The sequence below is a fragment of the Physella acuta genome, unplaced genomic scaffold, assembly GCF_028476545.2.
Source record: "Physella acuta isolate Inbredline_101_S28 unplaced genomic scaffold, ASM2847654v3 ptg000142l, whole genome shotgun sequence".
In the NCBI taxonomy this organism is placed as follows: Eukaryota; Metazoa; Mollusca; class Gastropoda; family Physidae; genus Physella; species Physella acuta.
In genome coordinates this window covers 988734-1012288 of record NW_026731661.1, presented here as the reverse complement: position 1 = coordinate 1012288, position 23555 = coordinate 988734, and the positions used below count along the sequence as shown (strand labels likewise).

Sequence of the window (23555 nt, the reverse complement as noted above, 5' to 3'; positions counted from 1 at the left end):
TACATGCTGGTTTTTATTAATTGGCTACATCGCATTGTATCACCTTTTTTTTTCTCACAACCATCATAATAATGATAACTGTCGTTTTTGGTTGTATTTTTTTTATTGTTGCATCCTCTCTTCAAGATTTGTATCGTAACAAGAACGGCTCTAGCCTGGGTTGGATGTACCATTTTCTCCTTCTCTTTTGATTTTTGCTTATATATTTGTACAGCCAAATACAGCACTGTTCAGTCTCACACTAGCGGTTATTGATGTGTCGTCAGCTCTTGAAGCTTAAGATACCTCTGCTAACTTTTCTAACACTAGAAAACAAAATAAACCAGATCGTATCTCTTTTTTTACACGTCATTAATCTCATGACTAACCTCCAGTACTAAATCTAATATCTGTTCATGTTCAGTTGGATGACCCAAAACTTTTGACTGTTGCTCTAGAAGCACAATCGAAGCATACATTAACATTTAAGATACAAGTAACCGGATTAGCGAGTTTAACAGTTCGTGGAATATAAACACCGCGAACAAGTTGGAACTGATTGTGTATATGAGCTATTTTATGACACTTACCTAACTCATTCGCGAAACAGTTTTCTCTCAAATTATTTTAATATTTTATTATATAAATGTAATGTTTTGTTGTTGTAAATGCCTAAAAGTAAAAGCGTAAGACAATACGAAAATTAAAAAAAAAAAATCATTTGCAAACACATGATAAGACCGTACCTTTTAGCTTTGAGAACCGGCATAGTTATATGTTAGTATATTATATGATTAGGCCTAATGCGTAAATAAAAGCGACTGTGTGCCCAATTATTTTTTTAATCATCAGGCTGCCAACTTTATATCTTTTCCAAAACGTAATTCTGCTACGTGTTCTTGGATTTTTATGTAACGAAATTTAATTATCATTATTTCCAATAGCATTAAGTTATTGGAAAATCTTTTTAAAAATATTAATTGTATTTTAAAATATTATTGTTTTGATTAAAAGAAAAATATATAGACTTTATAGAGCGCATTAGAGTATGAACCAACGATTATAAAATATAAGTACAACTTCTTAAAAGCATTTTTTAAATATAAATCTATGGTGTTAACTTTGAATAATATTTTAAATTTAAAATACCTTTTATCAAAAACTGAAATAAATGTTTACACCCTTACAAAGTCATTATTTATCTATATCATAATCATTAATAAAAGTATGTGTTTTTACTTAGTGTCTTTCACTTATTGACTTTTAAAAAAATACATAATTGTAATTCTCCCCTAACACAAGGGAAATAAAAAGGTGAGGTCTTTTAGAACAGTGTTTATATTCTTCTATTCGATTTCGTCTTATCCGCAAAAATGTGTTTGGTATGATTGACATGTTATTCTATTTTTCTCTGTTGCTCTGTTTTTTTCTCGAATTAGATAGTTAATTAACCATTAAAAGTAATTAAAATATGACTACATTAAATAAATAAATTAAAGATGGATGACTAAGAGGGCATCAGAGTTCCTTCTAGGCACCTCTTCGGGGGGGCTTAGCCCCCCCGAAAATTTTTTACCGCCCCCCCCCCCCCCCCCGAACGAAATGAAATTTATATAATTTATATAGAAAATATATACTTTTAACAGTGTCCGCCCCCCCCCCCCCCCGAAGAAAGTTTACCGCCCCCCCCCCCCGAAGATTTCAAGTGCCCTCCCAGAGAAAAAAGTCTGGAAGAAACACTGGAGGGCATGCTACCTTTAAATATCCGCCAGTCCGGTTGAGTGGGGGGGGGGGGGAGTGTGTGTCTGTGGGGAGTGGGGTGAGGTATGTTTCTCTTTCTACCATTCAGATTGTGCACTTTTAAAACCTGGGAAACAGAAGACTGTTTAGGGCTGATCGAGTGATGTTTGGCTTGAGACTGTCTAAATTAAAATAACCGAACCGACCCGCGGCATATCATACGCCGCTATTTAGTTGTTTTATTTTCTACTTTTCAGTAATTCATAATTTGTGAATTCGACAGTACCAATGCTGCCATTGAAAATATTTGCTTTAAAACACTATCAGTAGGTCGTTAAGAACGATACTACCCCCACCCTCCTTTCCCCCAACCCCTACCCTACCCCCCCCCCCCCCCCCCCGTGAAAGCAGCCTCCTCTTAGTTACCTCCCCTAAGTTTGAAATAGTTTCAAACTAAATTATCTGCCCCTAATGGCCGTCACTACACCCGCTCTATGATTGTAAACATTTAGCGTAAACCACAGATCACCAGGCCATGTAGGGATGGGGTGGTAGGGAGCGCGCTTACAGCTTGTTTTCTAGCGTCTCCCAGAAGAGAATTATCTATATATAGATACTTTATTTATTGATTTCCAAAAATTATAAATAAAATAATTTTAACGGAAACAGAATGTCGGAGGGAATGAAAATTGACGATCAGGCACTAAGTATATGACAAATTATATACCATCTTTAAATGGTTCTTAAGTTTTTGAATGCAGAAGCAATTTAATTACATTTTTATAATGAAACTTATCCCTTTAATAATACATACGATCGTAAAAGTTTGTATTAGAAAATTAATATAATAATGTAATAGATGTATACAATATTTGAACTGTTTAGGTACACGTTATTCCACAAAATAATTGGTAAGTTGTTTCCCTTATAAAATATAAATTAAGTCCCGATCATTTATCACTCCGAAACAATATTAATTCTAATATGTCTTTATCTTAATTTGTAAGAGCAGCACAGAGACAAGAGTCTGAACAATTTTATTTTATTTAATAAGAGTGTTAATTGTATATGGAATAATTACGTCAAATAATTGCAACAGTATTATTCAAGTTTGCTTTGTTTTATTTTCCTATTCATGTAATATGAAGTAGTTTAGACGTATAATGTGCTATTGTTTGTTTTATTGTCCGCCGTTCTTTTTTTATTTAATGTTTGATTTAAAGTATTTTTGGGTGGATTTAAATGTGTTCATTTTTATGCATTTTTGATCACTATTATCATTTATTTTTATTTTTTTATTTATATATTTTCTTTTTTTCTTTCCTTTTTTATGATTTTTTGTTTTTCGTTACAAAAACAGCTATGGTCTGGGTTAGATGTAACATTTTCTCCATCTCTTCTGATTGTTGCTGATATATTTTTTACAGCTAAATAAACCACTGGTTAGATGTAGACTTGCAAGTATTGATGTATAGGCAGCTCCTGAATCATATTTTCAGTTAGCTAGATCCAGTGGCGTAGCGAGGTCGGGTGTCACCCGGTGCGGCACTTAATGGTGTCCCCCCCCCCCCCGAGTCGTAGCGACCCTTCCCGGGTTTTAACCCGTTTGTTGGAAGTCAATCCAAAATAGCGGAATAAACTATGCGTATTGCAGTTTCTGCAACGCTAGAGCCATTTTTGTTTAAAATATGTTTCATTTATTCGTCATTACTATTATTTTTTTATTACTAATTCATCAAATTTTTATTACCAAGTCCCATATATATATATATATATATATATATATATATATATATATATATATATATATATATATATATATATATATATATATATACTAGCATACCCGACCCCCGCGCGTTGCCGCGGGGATAGAAGAAAGTTTGACGAAATATATTAGGATTTCGCCAACGCGTTATCAATTATAATTATTTGTTCTTAGACGCGTGACCTTCTTTTCTAAAAATGAGTTATTTAAATGTAAACACTGCCTGTTCTTGGATCATAAATATCAAGAAACGGGTTTACCTACACTACCGCCTGAAAACCTTGAGTGTACATTAATCACTCACCGAAATAATGTTAGAACACAATTCTGTGACCGCCCATGTGTCAGAGACGTACAGGGGCGCTCTCAGGGCCCCCACCCCCCGATTACACTACCACATAGGCGCGGCGTACGACCCCTGGCTCCTAAAAACTAACAGGCGCCATCGGCCTAATAGCATTCTGTTAATAATGATGCAGATTTCGTCATTCGCTAAAGTGACACAAATGAACAGGATTTTTTTTCTTTAACACGTACAAAAATTATTTGACGTGTTTTAAATATCAGTGTGACTGATGCAATATACTAGCGTTACTAATGCTCTATTTTTAGATGCTCGATCTCAATTTCTGACTGGATTGTCTAATAATAGATGCTTATTGCATCATTCGCAAAGTGACGAAACTCTACAGTAGGCTCCTCATATTCAAAAAGTTATTTTTTTCATCTTTCGCAAGGTGACGAAACTGTACAGAAGGATTTCCTCGCGTTACAAAGTTATTCTTACAAGCCTGTTGTAGTTTTACCGCTGAATATAGTAGTACCCCTTACTAGCTATGCAGGACGCTCGATTAACGGATGCCAATTGCCAACTTAGTCGCTCTAAAACTCTGGGCGCAAAACCGTGTATTGACGAAAGTTGTACCCTATATGGCGCCGCCCGTTAGAAACTTTAGTTTTCTTTTTCGCAGAAATATTCTCGGGAGTATTCTCATCTACTCCCTAAAGTTTCATGGCACTCGGATGAAACGTATCCCCAAAGTCTCGTGGCTATCGGATGAACGATGCCAAACCAAAATCGACTTTTGTTTTAATATACCGTATATAGAAAAAAACAAATCGTGCCATTTCAGGGCGCCACCCCTGCGAATTTGAAATATTTTTTTCGCAGAAACCTCCCCAGGAATATTCTCAACAACTTTCTAAAGTTTCATGGCGATCGTTTGAACGGTGTCACGGCAATTCAATTTTATTATTTTTATATATTTGAAAACAACGATTACAATACCATAGTAAAAAAAACAAGATTACAATACCAAAGTAAAAAAAAACACGATTACAATACCAAAGTAAAAAAACACAACGATTACAATACCAAAGAAGAAAAAAAACAACGATTACAATACCAACCTAAAAAACACAACGATTACAATACCAACGTAAAAAAACAACGATTACAATACCAACGTAAAAAAAAACAACGATTACAATACCAAAGTAAAAAAAAACACAACGATTACAATACCAAAGAAGAAAAAAAACAACGATTACAATACCAACGTAAAAACCACAACGATTACAATACCAAAGTAAAAAAAACAACGATTACAATACCAAAGAAGAAAAAAACAACGATTACAATACCAATGTAAAAAAAAACAACGATTACAATACCAAACTAGAAAAAGGGAAACAACCAAGTAGTCGCGTAGGCTGTTGTTCACTTAACCTTCGACATTAGCATCGTACTGTTAAGTTTAAAACGGAAATCGATTCCTCCAAGATCAAAGCGACTACCAAATCAGTAATCGATGCTGGCCTGTTCTTTCTTTTATCGTCGGGTAATGATACCTTATCAAAGCGAAACAATCACCCCCCCCCCCCCCCCCACATCCCCTCCTCCCGACTGAGACCGCCCATTTTTATATGAGGTGTTGTGAAAGTGTGAGTGGCTGTGTGTGTGTGTGGGGAGGGGGGGGGGCGGGGGGTTCAAAGTATTTGAACATAAAAATAAAAAGAATATGTATTACATTTCACCGGGCATAGTTTTGATCACATAAATCCTTCATATGCCGTTGCCATAAAAAAAAGAGGTGAACTCTACTTCATCTGTCCGATGGATCGCCAGTTTAACTTAACGCTCGTAAAAAAATTTAGTAGATCAATATTTTTTTTTTTTTGCTTTTATAAGATTCGTGGTCCGTATGTAGTCAATTATATTTATTCAAAAGTATAGTCATTTGTTTTCAATCTTTGAACCAATTTAACTTTAAATTAAGAACGAAGAAGAAGTTGATGGATTTATTCTTGGATGTGGACCGCGCGTTTGAAGAGGTTAAATCTAGTATTGAGGTGACTTAGCTAGCAGTGGGTTGTCCAGTGGTGTAGGGGTTTTCTGTTGAGGTAAGAAAATTGAATACATATTCATTTGATGATTATTTAAGGATTTAAAAATACATAGTATCACCTATATTTGCCTTATATCTGTATGTTTTTTTTGTTTTTTTTTTTTAAATCCAACTTGTACAATAAATTAAAATAATCATGTTCAACCCTCTGTTACCCTTATTTAAATGATTCATATTTTATTGAATTTGAATAGTAGTAATTTGAGAGAAACATCAGAGTAAACTGTAACATTTTCGATTAAAGTAACGATAACATACACGTATAATATATACCATTTAAATCTGTATTTTTTAAAACATAACATTACACCTTATGTTTACCAAAAGATCCAGCCTGTATTTTTTCGAAAAGTTCAAGGTGGAAAAAAAAAGATAATATTTGGTGGTGGACAGTTGATTGTAGGTCAAACATTTGTGAACTAAATAGAAAGAAAAAAATTGTAATTCTGAAAAAACTTAGAGCATGTAAAAATAAGTTCACAGTGCTTACTTTTAAATAAATTCTAATATTGAAAAGAATGGGTTCTTTTTTAATACTTTTATTCGCACCATTTATTTTTTTTAATATTTTATTATTTATTATAATTTTAACATTTAACACAAAATTATATATGCAAAAATTTAAAGCCAAAAAGCAAAAAGTCAAACGAAAATGTGTGCATAGGTACACTATTACATTACTATTAGTATAGTAAATTACACTCATAGTTTACATTAGTCACATTTTTTCTCTTTTTTTTCGCCTCAGACATGTAATTTACAGTGTCATTTTGCCTTGCATGTCGGCTTTAGTATTACAGTTTTCATCATCGGCTTGTGAGGACTGATACAGATTTACAATAATAATACTTCTTTCTTACTAGTATCCTACTTTCATTCATTTAAGACGGTTATATACATATATCTAATACAAAACGTCTAGTTACAATTTTTATTTTTTATTTTTTTAAATGAAAATGCATATGTGTAATTAAATGATGATTCAAGGGATTATTTTCATAGGCGTTGTGGGCTGAGGGGGGTTCGGGCTTTTAAGTAGTGTTGAAATAAATTTGGGATTACAGATAATCAAAACGATGACCAAATTTAAATAATTCGAAAACGACAGGTACAATCTTCAAATAAATGGTACAAATCAGTCACAGTTGATATAACAAAATATATAACATATTTAAATGGTTCTTATGATTTTTAAAAACAAACGCAAATTAGAATTTTCCTTATATTGAATGTTATTTCTTCAATATTACAATCGTGATTAATTGATATTATCAGAAAATTACTATAGTAATTTAATTAATGTATAATTCTTTGTACTTCTTAGTTACACGTTAATCAACAAAATATTGTGTAAGTTATTTCCCTTATAAAATGTGATGTCAATTAAGTCAACATTATTAATCAAAGCTGACACTAGTATCGAAGCTAACAATAGTATTCTAATAGACGTCTTTCTCTTAATCGGTGAGCTTAGCACAGATACATGTCTTATCAGTTTTTATTTTATTAAATTAGTGTGTAGAAAATAATTACGGTGATTAACTGCAACATTATTCTTCATGTTTGTCTTGTTTTATTTCCCTATTTATTTAATATTGAGTAGTTTGGAGGCAATGTTATGTCCTTTGTTTTGCTAACCGACTTTCTGTACTTATTTACATGTTGGATGTAAAATGTTCTTAACGTTATAAAGTAGTAAGCTGGCATAATCAGTGTTCTGAAAAGAAACAGTGGCATTCGGTTATGAAGAAGTTTTGGAATTATGTTGGGGTTGAGGTCAGGGGTTAAAACTGCCAGTCTTACCATTCAAAAGCGTTTTCGTTTTTTTTTTGGTTATACACTTTCGTGAAACATAAAACAAACATGGAAATAATGTACAATGGTCTGTTAAAGTATCATTCATCTTGCTTTTAGATACATAGCATCGATTTAAGACGTATTTTTAAAAATAAAAAAAAATAAAACTTAAAAATGTGTGCCTGTTTCTTAATGATTTAATATATATAAAAAAAAACCTTTATATAAATAAAAAAATATGAAGTAATTTTAAAGTCTTTATTTTTAACTAAATTACTAAGCTAAAATGTTGTTTTTTTTTTCCTTACAAAAACAACTTAAATATATTTTCTAGATAAATAACTGAACAGTCCTAATATTATAGTCTTTTAAAGTTCTTGTAATATGCTATTCATTTAAAAAAAAATTGTCGACATTTATTTCCCTTGACACATGGGAGATAATAACGTTCCTTATGTTCATTGTATTGTTACCATAACATTCCATCAGATGTCTATTTTTTATTTGATCAACTTCTCAACTCGAGAGGTGGAGACTATTTATAATTTATTTCGTTATAGGAGAAAACATGTGTAAAGATTAAATGATTGCAATCGGATGGATTTGTTTCTGAATTATTTTATTGGTCATTAACTAAGTTCTCGCCCTAATAAACCAATCATAGACGTGTGTCTAACTTTTATTCCCTGCCTAATGAGGATAAAAAAGATTCATGAACAAGATATCAATCACATTCGTTTAACTATGTTTCATTAATTGGTGAAAGAACCACATCCATTACTTAGTAATCAACTTGTTTTTATTAGAAAATGTTTATATGAATTGATTACATCGAATACTGTTAAATCTTCACAATTGTAACGTTGGTTCGTTAAAAATGAGATTTGACATTTCGAGAATACGATGAAAAGTCAGTAACATCGACATGTTTCTGTAGTTTATTGTTTAACATTTTTATACACTACAAATTTTGAAATCGAGACATAAAATGTGCGTGTCTGACATATAGACATTGTTCACATTCTTGACTTCAGTTTGTTATTCAACTCGCCACATTTGAAAAGACTAGGCAGTAGATCTATATTAAATCGATCGTAATGGAGTGGAAATCAACTATATTTAAAACAAGTTAATTAAAAAAGTCTAGTGACATTTATGCGCAATTTCCTTATGTTATCTAAAAATAGCTCTGACGTATAATGCTGGGGTGCGTTCAAGCTAGAAGAACGATCGGTTTGTAGGTGTTTATGTAATTTTAAAATTTGTGACCGAACGAGAGGATATTTTTGAAAACTTTCTTCGGCAATATTGTTCTAAATTATGGCAGGAATCGATTGGTACATGTTTCAAGTCGCTAAGTGGTCTGGTTGCCGAGATATGGGCAAAAAACTGAATTTTTTCGAGGTTTTTTGGCTTTTCCGGGAAATACATGAAAGAAACCCGGAATTTTTATAGCCTATGCTCATTCTAGTAACTTGCTTAACATAATTGCTTTTGGAACTAGTCATCGATATTGCTTCGTTGAGGAGGAGATACGACAAAGCCCGGACACACATTCATACATCCATACATTCATTCATTCATCCATCCATTCCCAGAAATGACGAGTTAATAAACGCAATTCTCCAAAATGGAAATTGCGCTAAAAAGTTTACAACGATCTTTGTATGCCGTGAATATTGTCCTACAGTACTGACCATACAACCATCTTATATGTAGAGGTTAAAGAAATATAAAATGTCCGTCTAAAAAAGTTTCGTATTATAACATGTGTAGGGCAAAAAGAAAGGTGTTAAAAATTAAACATTAAAATAATTAAATCTAGAAAGTGATTATTGGCATGAATAAAACAGTATTTTTTAAAGTCACAATTTATAAAAATAAAAAAAATAAATAAATGGTTCTTGAAAATGCAAATGTGTTATTAAATAATGATTTAAGGGATTTATTTTTTTCCCATTGGCGTGGTGGGCTGAGGGGTGTTTAGGCATTTAAGTAGAGCTAAAATAAAATCGATATTACAGAAAATCAAAATTATTTTTTTTAACAGACTACCTTTATTAATAGTTTAATCAATAATCTCATAAGGAATAGGTGTCAAGAATTCAGGCTTGACTCTCTTAGTGTTGACAAAATGGGCTTTTGCTTGGCTGGGCGGGAACTCTCTTAGTGTTAGCTTTAACACCTGTCTCCATAGCTTGTCTCTTCAGCTCTTCATTCTTCTTGACGCGTTTCAAGAAATCAAGACGGCAGTTACTGTGCTTAACATGCTCAAGTCTGACATTGATTTGTTTGGGGATAATACGGTTGCCCAACTGTTTATTGACAAACACTCCAACAGCATTAGGGGTTACATTGATTTATTTGGGGATAATAAGGTTGTCAAACTCTTTATTGACAACCACACCAACCAACAGCATGAGGGGTTACATTGATTTGTTTGGGGATAATACGGTTGCCCAACTGTTTATTGACAACCACGCCAACCAACAGCATGAGGGGTTACATTGATTTGTTTGGGGATAATACGGTTGCCCAACTGTTTATTGACTTGGGGATAATACGGTTGTCAAACTGTTTATTGACAACCACACCAACCAACAGCATGAGGGGTTACATTGATTTGTTTGGGGATAATACGGTTGCCCAACTGTTTATTGACAACCACACCAACCAACAGCACGAGGGGTTACATTGATTTGTTTGGGGATAATACGGATGCCCAACTGTTTATTGACTTGGGGATAATACGGTTGCCCAACTGTTTATTGACAACCACACCAAGAACATGAGGGGTTACATTGATTTGTTTGGGGATAATACGGTTGTCCAACTGTTTATTGACAACCACACCAAGAGCATGAGGGGTTACATTGATTTGTTTGGGCATAATACGGTTGCCCAACTGTTTATTGACAACCACACCAACCAACAGCATGAGGGGTTACATTGATTTGTTTGAGGATAATACGGTTGCCCAACTGTTTATTGACAACCACACCAAGAACATGAGGGGTTACATTGATTTGTTTGGGGATAATACGGTTGCCCAACTGTTTATTGACTTGGGGATAATACGGTTGCCCAACTGTTTATTGACAACCACACCAACAGCATTAGGGGTTACATTGATTTGTTTGGGGATAATACGGTTGTCCAACTGTTTATTGACAACCACACCAACCAACAGCATGAGGGGTTACATTGAAAACACGACCAGTCTTTCCGTGATAGAACTTGTGTGGCATACCTTTTTGAATGGCACCATCACCCTTAATGTCAACGATGTCCCTACGTTTGTAAACTGACATATAACGTGACATATTGGTCACACCTTTGTTTTCTGAATCTACATGAGAACATGTAACGCGTGCCGCGGCGATAACCTTTTGGATTTGTCATTTTCAATCACATTAAGCTAGCCCTGTCACCCACACGGCTTTAGTAAGAGGACAAGAAGTCAAAATGATAGACTTTTTTTTTTTTTTAAGAAAGTAGGGGGAAATAAGTTTTTTTTACAGCAAAATGTTATAACACGGAAGTAATGATGAGGACCCAACGTTGATTAATTAGCAGTCACAAAGTATATTACAAGAAAAGTGACCTATTAAAAAAGTTGTTGTCATTTTTTTATTACAAAATAAATTTAGTTATTTTTTATGCAGAATGTCATTTTTGTAAATATTACCTATGCAATTATTTGTTGCTATTCGAAAAATACTATGGCAATTTGATTGATGCATACTTTTTTGGTACTTCTTATTTAAACTTTAAACAACAAAATATTGCGTAAGTTGTTTCCCTTGTAAAATGTAATATAAATGAAGTCCCCATTATTAATCGAAGCTAAAAATAATATTCTCATAGACGTCTTTCTCTTAATCGGTGAGCTTAGCACAGAGACATGTCTGATCAATTTTTATTTTATTAAATTAGTGTGTAGAAAATAATAACGGTAATTAATTGCAGCAGTATTATTCACGTGTGTCTTGTTTTATTTCCCTATTCATTTAATATTGAGTAGTTTAGAAGCAATATTATGCCGTTTGTTTTGCTGTTCGACTTTCTTCACCGATTTAAATGTTGCATTTAAAATGTTCTTGTGCGGATTTAAATTTACTATATGTCGTTCTGTAGACAAACAGGACAACTTTTGTATAGAAATGTATCAGATGATTGTCAGGACTGTAGGGTGTACTCATGTCTGTGCTGCTCGACCTATGTGTAGTTTAATCTTGGTTTACATTGACCCTGGTGTATACATATATTTTTTTTTGGAAATGTGAACATTCATAATATAAATAGATATTCAAACAATAGAAAAGCAGTACTATATTTTGAAAATAGAAATTATGCTAATTTACAAATATGTGACTCTTAAAATCAGGTTAACATATTTCAACTTAAATACGAGACATATAATGAAATGATAAATCTTAAAAAAAATGACACTCGCATAGTTTAGAATTGTCTGTATTTATTAAGCAGTGAACAACTAATTAAAAGTTCTCAAGTGTACATATTTTTTTCTTGTATTAAGTTAATTTAACAGAGTAATCTTTATTTCAGGCATCACTTCCGGGGGGAGGATTGAAGGCACGTCTACCGACCCCCCCCCCGCCCACCCATACACACCTTATAAAAGAAAACGGATTTATATAAAAATAGCTGCTATTTAGATTATCCGCTCCCCCCCCCCCCTTCTATCCCCCTACTGAACATTTTGTTTACCCCCCGCCCCTTTATTTATAGTTTGACATCAGACACAGTAATTACAATTTTTATTAATTAAGTCAACTTAGTCCCACAGAAGTATATGCTGTTGGTACAAATCATATACCACATGTTTCTAATTGTGTTGTTTAACAAAAACTAATATAACGTTTTTTCATTTGCAATTAGTTCGGTTAAAAAAATAAACATGTCTCATCATTATTATTTGATAGTTCTCGTTTATTTTTATTTTTTCTTTGTTCCTTCCATTCTTCATGATTTTTTTTTTGTTAAAACAACAGTTATGGTCTGGGTTAGATGTAACATTGTCTCCATCTCTTCTGATTGGTGCTGATATATTTATACATCAAATAACGATTGTTTTAGTCTTACACTTGAACTTATTGATGCATAGTTAGCTCATGAAGCTAAAGCTACCTTTACTAACCATTCTTTGTCGACAGATTAGCAAGATCTTGTCTTTTCTTTTTGACTTTCTTGTGGTGACATATTTTAACCTTTTTAACTCTAGAAAAAAAAATAATTTCATCTTGTCTTTTTTTTTACCCTTTATTGATGTATAGTCAGCTTCTGAAGCTAGAGCAACCTCTGCTAAACTTTCTAGCACTACAAAACAGAATAGCAGAATATTGTATTTTCTTTTAGACTTCCTAGATCTCATGACTGACCTCCAGTATTAAATCTAATATCTGTTCCACTTCAGTTGTATGACCCAATACTGTAAACTGTACTCTCGAGGGGCCATCAAAGCTTACATCTACTTCCTGAAATATTTCTCAATATCATTCATTAGATAAACTCTGTGATAAAACTGTGGAGGTTCCATTAACTGCCACACCCCCAGCGTGATTTAAATATACTAGATGTCATCTGTATAGTTTTTACAATCATTGCAATACTTGGATGGGCAAAGAGCCAGGGGCGGAACTACCATACCGCCAGACCCCGCAATGCGGGGGGCCCAGGACGTTTAGGGGCCCAGTTCCGACAAAAAAACAATGAATTTTTTTTCAAAAATTATGTTTTTCATGCATCTTGAAAGTGGTTTTGTAAAAAAAAAACAGGTCTACTATAGCAGAGATTGTTGAGTAGAAAAATATTTTAAAATCTACAAGAGCTATAGTTTGAAAGGTAGGCAAACATTCACACTACACAGACTTACTGCCCTTCTTTAAAATAGGTATGCCCACGAAGCTCATTTAAATAGTTTTGTACTTTGTATATTAAAAAGCAATTGATTCTCTGAATTGTTATTTAAATAAGACGTAATAAACAATGGTATAGCTATAAAAATCAATGTTTTCAAAATTGATATTATAAAAGCCAAAAATGAAAAAAATAAACATAACGCGAGAAACCATTCACGAATCAAGCTTACGTCTTTATATATTTTTGACCAGCATATTTGTAGTGTCCATTATTATTTCTAACCCAAGATGAGTTTGGACTAAATTTGCCAGATTATTTCTCTCAGAATGGTTATTTATTGCAATGAAGTAGACTCAATTACTCAATTAGGATATAGATTTTATATATATATATATATATATATATATATATATATATATATATATATATATATATATATATATATATATATAGGGGGCCCTAATTTTTTCTTTGCGGGGGAGCCCTTTTTTTCTAGTTCCGCCACTGCAAAGAGCATAAGCTATTGCACCATTTTAACGTTGTTTTATAATAACTGACTGTTATATCCCAGATGACCATCGTACATAGTTTCCTTTTTTTGCGTTTTGAGTTTGGATCTTCAATATCACCGTAACAAAGTGGTACCTCGACATTATAATCCCCCGACATCTGGTTTTATTTTAGATACTTGCTAGATAAAATTTGCTTTGATACTTGAGGATAAAAATTGGGAATAACCAATATTAGCGCGAATGATAGTTAACACCCTAAACATGTTTCAGCTGAATGTGCATCAGGGCTAGTTTATGACAAATACCTAATTTATGTTTGAAACTTTCTGAAATGGTAGAAAAACAAACCTTGGACACGTTTATTTTAACGGCCAGCTTGGAAATATGAAAAAAGCGTGGCAAAAAGGCTTGGACCAGCTGAGAGAAAAGAGGGCGAGACAATAGGGCTGGTAAGTAGGTCACCAACTAGTTCTATGTCTCATGCAGGTTTTATTCAGCCGTAGAACAGGTTGGTGATCTACTTACCAGCCCTATTAAGTTAAATAAACCAAACATTCTTTTTTTTTTCTTTTTTTTTATTCACAAGTTTGAGAGTAAAAAAGAAAATCGTGACGTAGAAAATCATTCAATTATCAATGAACACTAATGAATTCCTGATGTAGACTAATACTCTAATTCAGCTTAAGGCGTTCCAATCAATTATTTGACTGTGTGACTCAATCGACAAAATAAAAATTACGGCAGCAACTGTGTTTTCATTTGAACTAAACTACCCCGTGTGGTAGGAAACACAACACGTCAAATGACGCTCTATTAAAACTAAAAGACAATATTCAATTAGATTGTGTTACAACACAAAACAACACATGTCATAATTAGCATAATTATTTTCACTACGCAATATATATTGGATAAAATGTGGTGAAACATAAACGACATGCAATGCAATTTGTCAAGAACATTAATTATACCATCGTTAATCCAAGTCTGTTCGAGAAAAAAAAAACATCAAGTCTGAAAGATAGATCATGGAATAGGCAGATATTATGCAGCTGGGCGTAGCCAATCCGGGTACACATGTAGCACAGTAATACTCCACGTTGTTTGATGACGTCAACGACAAGGACGACGATGATGATAACAATAATGATAATGACTAAGTCAACGGCAAAGACGTGACTGATGTGGTTTTAATAACACATTCTTAGACAATCTCATTGTTTTAAGATAACATTTAGTACCATAATGCCTTACATCAGTTGGTATCTTTTCTCTACTGCGCGGTCATTGTAATTGTTATTTAACCATTCTTTTATTTACGGTTAGTTTGTTCACATTTCCAAATTATTTAAAATAGTATTATTTTAACGGTTTTTTTTTTTGCGCTATTTTTTTTCTTCTTTCATACTGTGCACTATTTCGGTATTGTATTGTATACATCTTTCGGACAATGATGTTTCATAATGAAAATATTATAAAGTACTCGGTTTTTCTAAATTTTCCTTCTAACATGTTTACATATAATCACGTCCTTCTGACAACAAGTATTATGATAAAATGTAAGACAATTTTTGATAACTTAAAATACGACGCTAGAGTGACCGCAATAACTTGTCTTTAAGCCCCATCTTTGTTTAAATAGATGTATGTAGGTAAAACATACAAATCTTTAAAAAAATATATGTAGATATTTATAATTTAGATATGTGGATTAAAAAAGGATATATTTAAACACCGAATTGATATATTTGAAAACCTTTAAAAATACATGTATATAAAATAAAAGACAAACAAATAAATAAATTGTTTTTAAAGTCTCAGATTATGTAATTCTTTTCAGCTCGCCTGAGCTTTGTCCCGAAGGTGACCACTGTCTAATTACTTGTATTTCATCACGTGACATACGAGGACCGTAGTACATTTACAAACCTCCGCTATCTTCATCTCTTTCATTCTTAAATATACATATAATACATAGAAACGCTTAGTCCTAGGGGTAGGGGTTATAAAGTAGTAAGCTGGCATAATCAGTGTTCTGTAAAGAAACAGTGACATACGGTTATGAAGAAGTTTTAGAATTTTGTGGTGGTTGCGGTCGGGGGTTAAAGCTGCCAGTCTGTCCATACAAAAGTGTTTTCTTTTTTTCGTTATACACTTGTTTAGTTTGTAATTTATTTTTGGTTAAAATTAAAAACCATTAATATTTAATATGGAAAAAGTGGCCATCACACTATAACTGATATCAAATGATAAATCGCTCTATATTTAGCATTAAGTACTGAAATCTGACAAAAGTTTTACATTTAGAGTTAGATCCAATATTAGAGGACATGTTTATAGATAATGTCATTTTACATCATTGTTTCAAAAAAAAAATTTTTTAATTTTTATTTTATTTTTTGTTTTAAAAAAAAGTATATTTTATTTTATTTCTATTATTTATTTGTGTTGCGTTTCTTAAATTAATGTACTAATATTTGATTGTTTCCCCTGCATAAAAGCATTAGAGTTACCTTTACCTAAACAATTCTTTGTCAATTATTCTCTATTACTGCCATCTATGGCAAAGCATAATGTTTATAATTATATTTGCGATTTGGGATGTGGGCCCCATATTTTGTTAACTTTTGAAGGAAAATAGATTGTTTTTTTTTTACTTCATAAGTAAGCTATCATTTATCGGAGTTATTACACTTACGTAGACCTACACAATATTGTTTTAAATCAATTAAATATATTTAAATATTGTACACTTTCTTAGCAGCTATATATCTTAAAAGATTTTTTTTTAAATATGTTATACTTAGCTTTCTTTCTTAAAAATAATGCGTTATCTCATATACGCTAAATTCTATGTATATTTGATTATTGTTAAAATCTTTGTATCACAAATGCATGCCTTCTAAAAGCGCGTAATGATTAATTCAGTTCTGAAGTAGGTGGGGATAGACTAATATAGCTAGAACTTGTAAATACAAATCGTACGAAAAGACGTGTATTTGTTTTTAAATGTGATATTCTTTTGTACTATATGAACGGCTAACAGTTAAAGTTGAAGGCGAACATACAAAATAAAAAACGGTATTGATAATAGTCAGTGCTGATTTGTGTTTATAAAGTTGTGCCCAGTTTATCATGACAGATGTAGCAGATAGTGTCTATGATGGACATATCATCGAACTTTTAACAACGTCCCCACTGAACTTTGACACCATAATATTTACTACAGATGACAGAGAGTTGCTACAGGAATAGGGCTGGGAATTTTGAGGTAAGTTTTTTTTTTTTTTTATTGGTCTTTAGCGGGTACTCACGACCAGTTTTTATCTTTTGTCAAATACAGAAATCTGCATCTAATAGATTTCATTTCGTCTCCTCTCTCTCTCTCTCTCTCTCTCTCTCTCTCTCTCTCTCTCTCTCTCTCTATTGATATAAAAGGCATATGGAATGGCATCAACCTAGTTATAATGGTACTCAAGTTTTGTCTTTGACCACTTTATTTTTTTTTTTGGCCTGTTTGGCCACTTTGGCCTTCTGACCCTGCAGCTTCTTCTGTCCCTGCCTGCCTTTCTTTTTACCCATGCCTCAACAGTTCTCTACGTTTGACCAGACACAACAACTTTACTGCTAATGTTGTCATACAAACAAGCGGGTAGTAGTATACTATTAATATACCCCCTTTTTTTTTTATTCTTAGTTTTTATTTTTGATTAAAACATATTACAACAACACATCATTTGTATCAGAGCCGTTAGTCTGTTTTTTTTTTTTTTTTTTTTTTTTTTTTTTTTTTTTTTTTTTTTTCTTAAATCAAAATAAGAATAATTCAGACTATATTCCATAAACAGAAACATTTATCGTTCTTCTTCTTCTTCTTATGTGGGGTTTAAAGTCCGCTTTCAAACTTACGATTATATCGCAGACTGTTTTTTTGTTGGTGGTTAGTTCGTGGTTTTTGTGTATGTACAGTTTAGTTTCATTTGTTTTCCTGTCATTTTTGGATGTGTTTTTTTTATTGTGCGGGATATGGATTTTGTTATTGGGTGAATATTATTTTATCTTTACAGCTTGTTATATTGATTCTTTAGTTTTGTGCACATATTTTTTTACCAGGCTATGCAGAGTGGATGGGGCGTCCATAGCCAGTAATGTTTCTGTTGTTAATAATGTGTTTTTGTTTGTCTGGAAGTAGTTGATGAGTTCTTTTCTTTGATTGTTGTATGCCTTACAGTGTATTAGGTAGTGGTCTATTGTGTTTTTTTCATTGCAGGTGTGGCACCATTTCTTTGTGTGAATGAAGGAGGTTGAACCTAGACGCAGCCTTGTAATTTTTTTTATTAATGGGTGGCCTTTGGTCTGCTGTAACCTGCAGTCTCTCATCGGGTGGACGTAGTATGTTGTGGGCGTGCCTACCCTTGTTGCTTGCATTCCATTTTTGTATCCATTCTTCTTTTATTTGTTTCTTTATAGTAGCCTTCATTTCGGAGTAGCCTATTCCCGTTTTCACAATTGCACTGGATTCCACTCCCTTTTTAGCAGCTTTGTCGGCATTCTCGTTACCTTGTATGCCGATATGGGAGGGAATCCAGATCATTTGGACCGAGCGTCCCCTTTGTTTCAACTCGGAGCATTTTTGAAGAATTTCTTCTACAATGTCTTCCCTGCAGCATTCTCCCCCTTTTATGGCCTGTAATGCTGACAGGGAGTCTGATAATATGCTGATGCTGGTGTGTGGGGTTGTTGGGGTGTACTCGAGGGCCATAAGGATGGCCGTTAGTTCGGCAGTGAAAATGGAGGCGCCGTCTGTCAACCTAAAGCTTTTAGAGTGGTTGAGGTGGGGAATGAGGAACCCTGCTCCAACTTTCTCGTTTATTTTTGAGCCGTCTGTGTAGATGGTTAGGCTATTTGCTGTTACCCTTTCTATCTCATTTGAAGCCTCAATACGGGCCATTACTGGGTCCTCTTTTTTATTTATCTGATTGTGCAGGTCTGTGTGTAATGATGGGGATGTCAGTTCCCAGGGGGGGACTATAGGTTTGTGGATGACTAAGTTTTGAACCGCGATTGAGGTTTGGTTGCAGGATTCCAGTTCCCCCGGTGTTTTCCATCTGGCGGGGGGGGGGGGGGGGGTTGAATTTCCCAATGGGGATTCCCCATGCCCTGGGTAGCACTGGTAGGAAGGCCGCTGAGGTTGGGTGGTTTTGATGTTTTACTTTGGCCCAGTAGTTTAGCCTGAGTTCCTTCCTGCGGAGTGAGAGGGGGATTACTCCCAGGAGGACCTCTAGGGCTTCTTTGGAGGTACTACTATTGCAACCGGTAATTATGTTAAGGGCCTGGTTCTGTATTTTGTCAAGGTTTTTTTTTGTGTAGTTTGAGGCCGAGTCATAGACTATGCTGGCATAGTCTTTTTTGCCCCTTACAAAGGATTTGTAGAAAGTTAGCAGGCACTCAGTCCTGGCACCCCAGCTGTGACCTTTTAGGTATCTCATCATGTTGAGCATACTATTGCAGCTTTGTGCTATGGCAGGGGTCGGCAACCTGCGGCTCGCGAGCCGCATGCGGCTCTTTTGATTTCAAGATGCGGCTCTCCAGCTCCTTGCACAAATACTAATAATCTTAATAAAAAAATAAAATAATTTAAATAAAAAAAATGTTAGTGGCTTTTTAAAACCAGGGAAATTTTGAAAATTGTATCTTTTGGCTCTTCCGCTTCAAATGGTTGCCGACCCCTGTGCTATGGCTTCTATATGTGTGTTCCAGGTCAGCATGGGGTCAAGAGTGACTCCTAGGAACCTTGTGGCCTGGGCTATTTTTATGACTGTGTCGTTAAGTTTTATAGAAGATGTTTTCAACTATATATAAACTAGTGTTTAGTGGAATGGTCTGGCGTTTTAGTTTTGATTATTTTAAATTTTAAATCTATTCCTGCACGAATGAAAAAAATTATACATTTTTATGTACAAACTATAACATTTTAATTTAACTTTTTTACTTTAATACAAATGCTTATTACAACATGACGACCACCATTTGTTAACTTTAATAATTGTTGTTTTGTAAGAGTTGTTTCACCTAACATACAGAAGATAACTAGGTAACTCGTTGCATTTCTCTCGTACAGTGTTGTTTATATTCCTCTATTAGATTTCGTTATATCCGCAAAATTTCCATAACGAACTGACACATACACAAATTTAATAAGTTTTAGTATTAGAATATGTATTTATACTAAACCATAGTAAATTTCCGCGTGTTTTCAGTTTGCTTTTAAAGAATTTCAACAAGTGTGTAGTTCATTGATTGAATCATTTTTTTTTTCCCGTTTCATATTGTCGTCCATATTGATCCATAAATCTATTATAAATAAACGAAACAGTGCTTATTCATACATACATTGAATATACATGTATATTATGCAGAGTTTCTTCCATGCATCTCTTCCTCTGCCCCCCCCCCCCACGAAGGAAGTCTACCGCCCCAACCCCACCCCACGAACGAAATGGAATTTATATAGGAAACATATACTTCTTCTTCTTCTTCGTTCTTAATTGGGAATAAGGTGGAGGATTTAGACAACAAGTCCAACTTCGTGAATAAACCGGACTGTGGTCTCCAGATCAGCAGGTGCCCCATACAATTTTTCCCTGAGTGGGGTGAGCAGGGGCCAGTGTCTGACTCGCGCCTGGCTATATAAAGAACATTCCTGAAGGACGTGGTCCGTATTTTCCGGGGCCTTGCCACAACGGCATATTTCGCCATACCCAATTTTTAGTTTTTTATGCATGTGTTGATTTAATCTGTTATGGCCTGTTCTAAGTCGAAAGATTATGTATTGTTGTTTTTGTGTCAAATTATAATATCCTGGAATCCACGTTGTTTGATGACGTCAACGACAAGGAGGATGATGATGATAACAATAATGATATTAACGATGTTAACGGCAATGACGGGACTGATGTAATTTTAATAACACATTCTTACACAGTCTCATTAAAATAACATGTAGTACCATGGTGCCTGTACATCAATTGGTATTTTCTCTCTACTGCGCGGTAATTGTAATTGTTATCTAACTATTCTATTTTGCAAGGCTATTTTTTTACATTTCTAAAGTTTGTACACAACTATTATTTTAACGTTTTTACACTTGCTTTTTGGTGTTTTTTTTTTCATACTGTGAACTATTGCGGTTAAATTGTATTTTTATAAATCTTTCGACAATGATGTGTCATGGTGAAAATACTATTAAGCACTCGTTTATTTATGTTTTCCTTCTTACATAAGATATACATATTTACATATAATCACGTCCTACTGACAACACGTAATATGAGATTAAATCCATAATAAAATGTAAGCCTATTTAGGATAAATTAAAATACGACGCTAGAGTGACCGCAATAACTTGTCTTTAAGTCCCAACTTTGTTTAAAACGGTGTATGTAGGTAAAACATTCGAAACTTTTGAAAAAGTTAAATGTAGACATTTGTAATTTAGATATGTGGATTAAAATAGGAGATATTTAAACACGTAATTGATATATTTTAAACCCTTAAACAACATGTTGATAAAATAAATGACAAACAAACAAATAAATGTGTTTTTTTTTAGTCTCAGATTATGTAATTCTTTTCAGCTCGCCTGAGCTTTGTCCCGAAGGTGACCACTGTCTAATTACTTGTATTTCATCACGTGACATACGAGGACCGTAGTAGATTTACAAACCTCCGTTATCTTCATCTCTTTCATTCTTAAATATACATATAATACATATAAACGTATTAAGGTGGGGGTGAGGGTTATAAAGTAGTAAGCTGGAATAATCAGTGTTCTTTAAAGAAACAGTGACATACGGTTATAAAGAATTTTTTTTTAAATTTTTTGGGGGTTGGGGTCGGGGGTTAAAGCCGCCAGTCTGTCCATTCAAAAATGTTTTCTTATTTTTTTTTTGAAATACACTTTTTTAATTTGTAATTTATTTTTGGTTTAAATTAAATACCATTATTGTTTCTATTTGGAAAAAAATTTAGAAAACTCATGCAATGTTGTCAAATGATAAATCACTAAATATAAAGCATTAAGTACTGTAATCTGACAAATGTTTAACATTTAGAGTTAGATCCAATATTAAAGGCATGTTTATAGATAATGTCATTTTACATCATTGTTTCAAAGAAATTTGTTTTTTAATTTTTATTATATCTTTTGTTATTAAAAGAACTATATTTTATTTTATGTCTATTCTTTACTTTAGTTGTGTTTCTTAAAGTAATGTACTTATATTTGATTGTTTCCCCTGCATGAAAAACATAAGAGTTACCTTTTACCTGAACAATACTTTGTCAATGACTTTCTATTACTGCGATCTATGGCAAAGCATAATGTTTATAATTATATTTGCGGTTTGGGATGTGGGCCCTACATTTTTTTCAAATTTTGAATGGAAATAAAAATTTTTTTTTTACTTTATAAGTAAACTATCATTCATCGGTTGATGAATTTCACCAAATGTGTGGTTTATTAATCTTTAATTTTTATTTTGTCACATATGGTCGTCCGTATACAACCATAAATCTGATATAAATAAACAAAACAGTGCAAATGCATATATGCATTAAAAATTTAACATATTAAGCAATAATATATATATATTTTTTTAAAAGTTACAATTGTGCAACTTACGTACCTGAAAAATTATAGTAAGGAAAAGCTTAAGTAACACTTATATAATTTAGACATATTTATGTTTATTAATTACAATGTCTTAGCTTTGTCTTAGATTTTCTTGAAATATTTCTTTTAACTCGATGTCAGAGTATTTTTTAGAATAAAATCTGATTGTATTCCTGTATTTCCATATAGTGGATATATAAATAGCCGTTGCTACAAGTCTGCTTTCGTATCCTGTTGTTTGTCTATTCGTGTTAATTAAGTTAAGTGTAATTGCTTTATTTGTTGTGGCTACTTGATTGGTGGTTTTTGATATATTCGAAAGCGTTTGCTTTTCTTTCCGGACTTACGTACAATCTTAATAAATGTGTTACGTAGTTTCTGGTATATTGCACTTACACAAATGACATGTTGTAATTTGCTTAAATTGAAAAATAAAATTTGTTTTCAAAACCCGAACAGGCCAGCAATGAGAATCCTATGTTCATATTTTGTGTGTGTATATGTATTTATATATATATATATATATATATATATATATATATATATATATATATATATATATATATAGAGAGAGAGAGAGAGAGAGAGAGAGAGAGAGAGAGAGAGAGAGAGAGATGGGTGGGGGGCTAAAAAATATTTTTGCGGGGTGGCCCATTTTTTCTAGCTCCGCCACTGATGGCATTCACATTAATATTTCAAATAATGCGATTAGAAGTTGCTGAATCCCTTCTGTATTCTGGGCCATTTTGACTTTGTAATTAAGATAACATTTTGAAGGAGTATCACTTAAGGCA

At 33.2% G+C, this 23555-nt stretch overlaps 1 protein-coding gene and 1 pseudogene across 1 annotated transcript; both read right to left on the bottom strand.

The window, feature by feature from the left end:
- Positions 1-9752: 9752 nt before the first annotated feature.
- On the bottom strand, positions 9753-11129 carry LOC131935330 (large ribosomal subunit protein eL21-like; annotated as a pseudogene).
- A 7219-nt stretch (positions 11130-18348) lies between these two features.
- LOC131935300 (uncharacterized) lies at positions 18349-19579 on the bottom strand. Its single transcript, XM_059291690.1, has 2 exons — positions 19301-19579; positions 18349-19062 (listed from the first exon to the last, which is right to left on the bottom strand). The coding sequence occupies exons 1-2, from the start codon at positions 19577-19579 to the stop codon at positions 18349-18351; spliced, it is 993 nt and encodes a 330-aa protein (XP_059147673.1).
- Positions 19580-23555: the final 3976 nt, after the last annotated feature.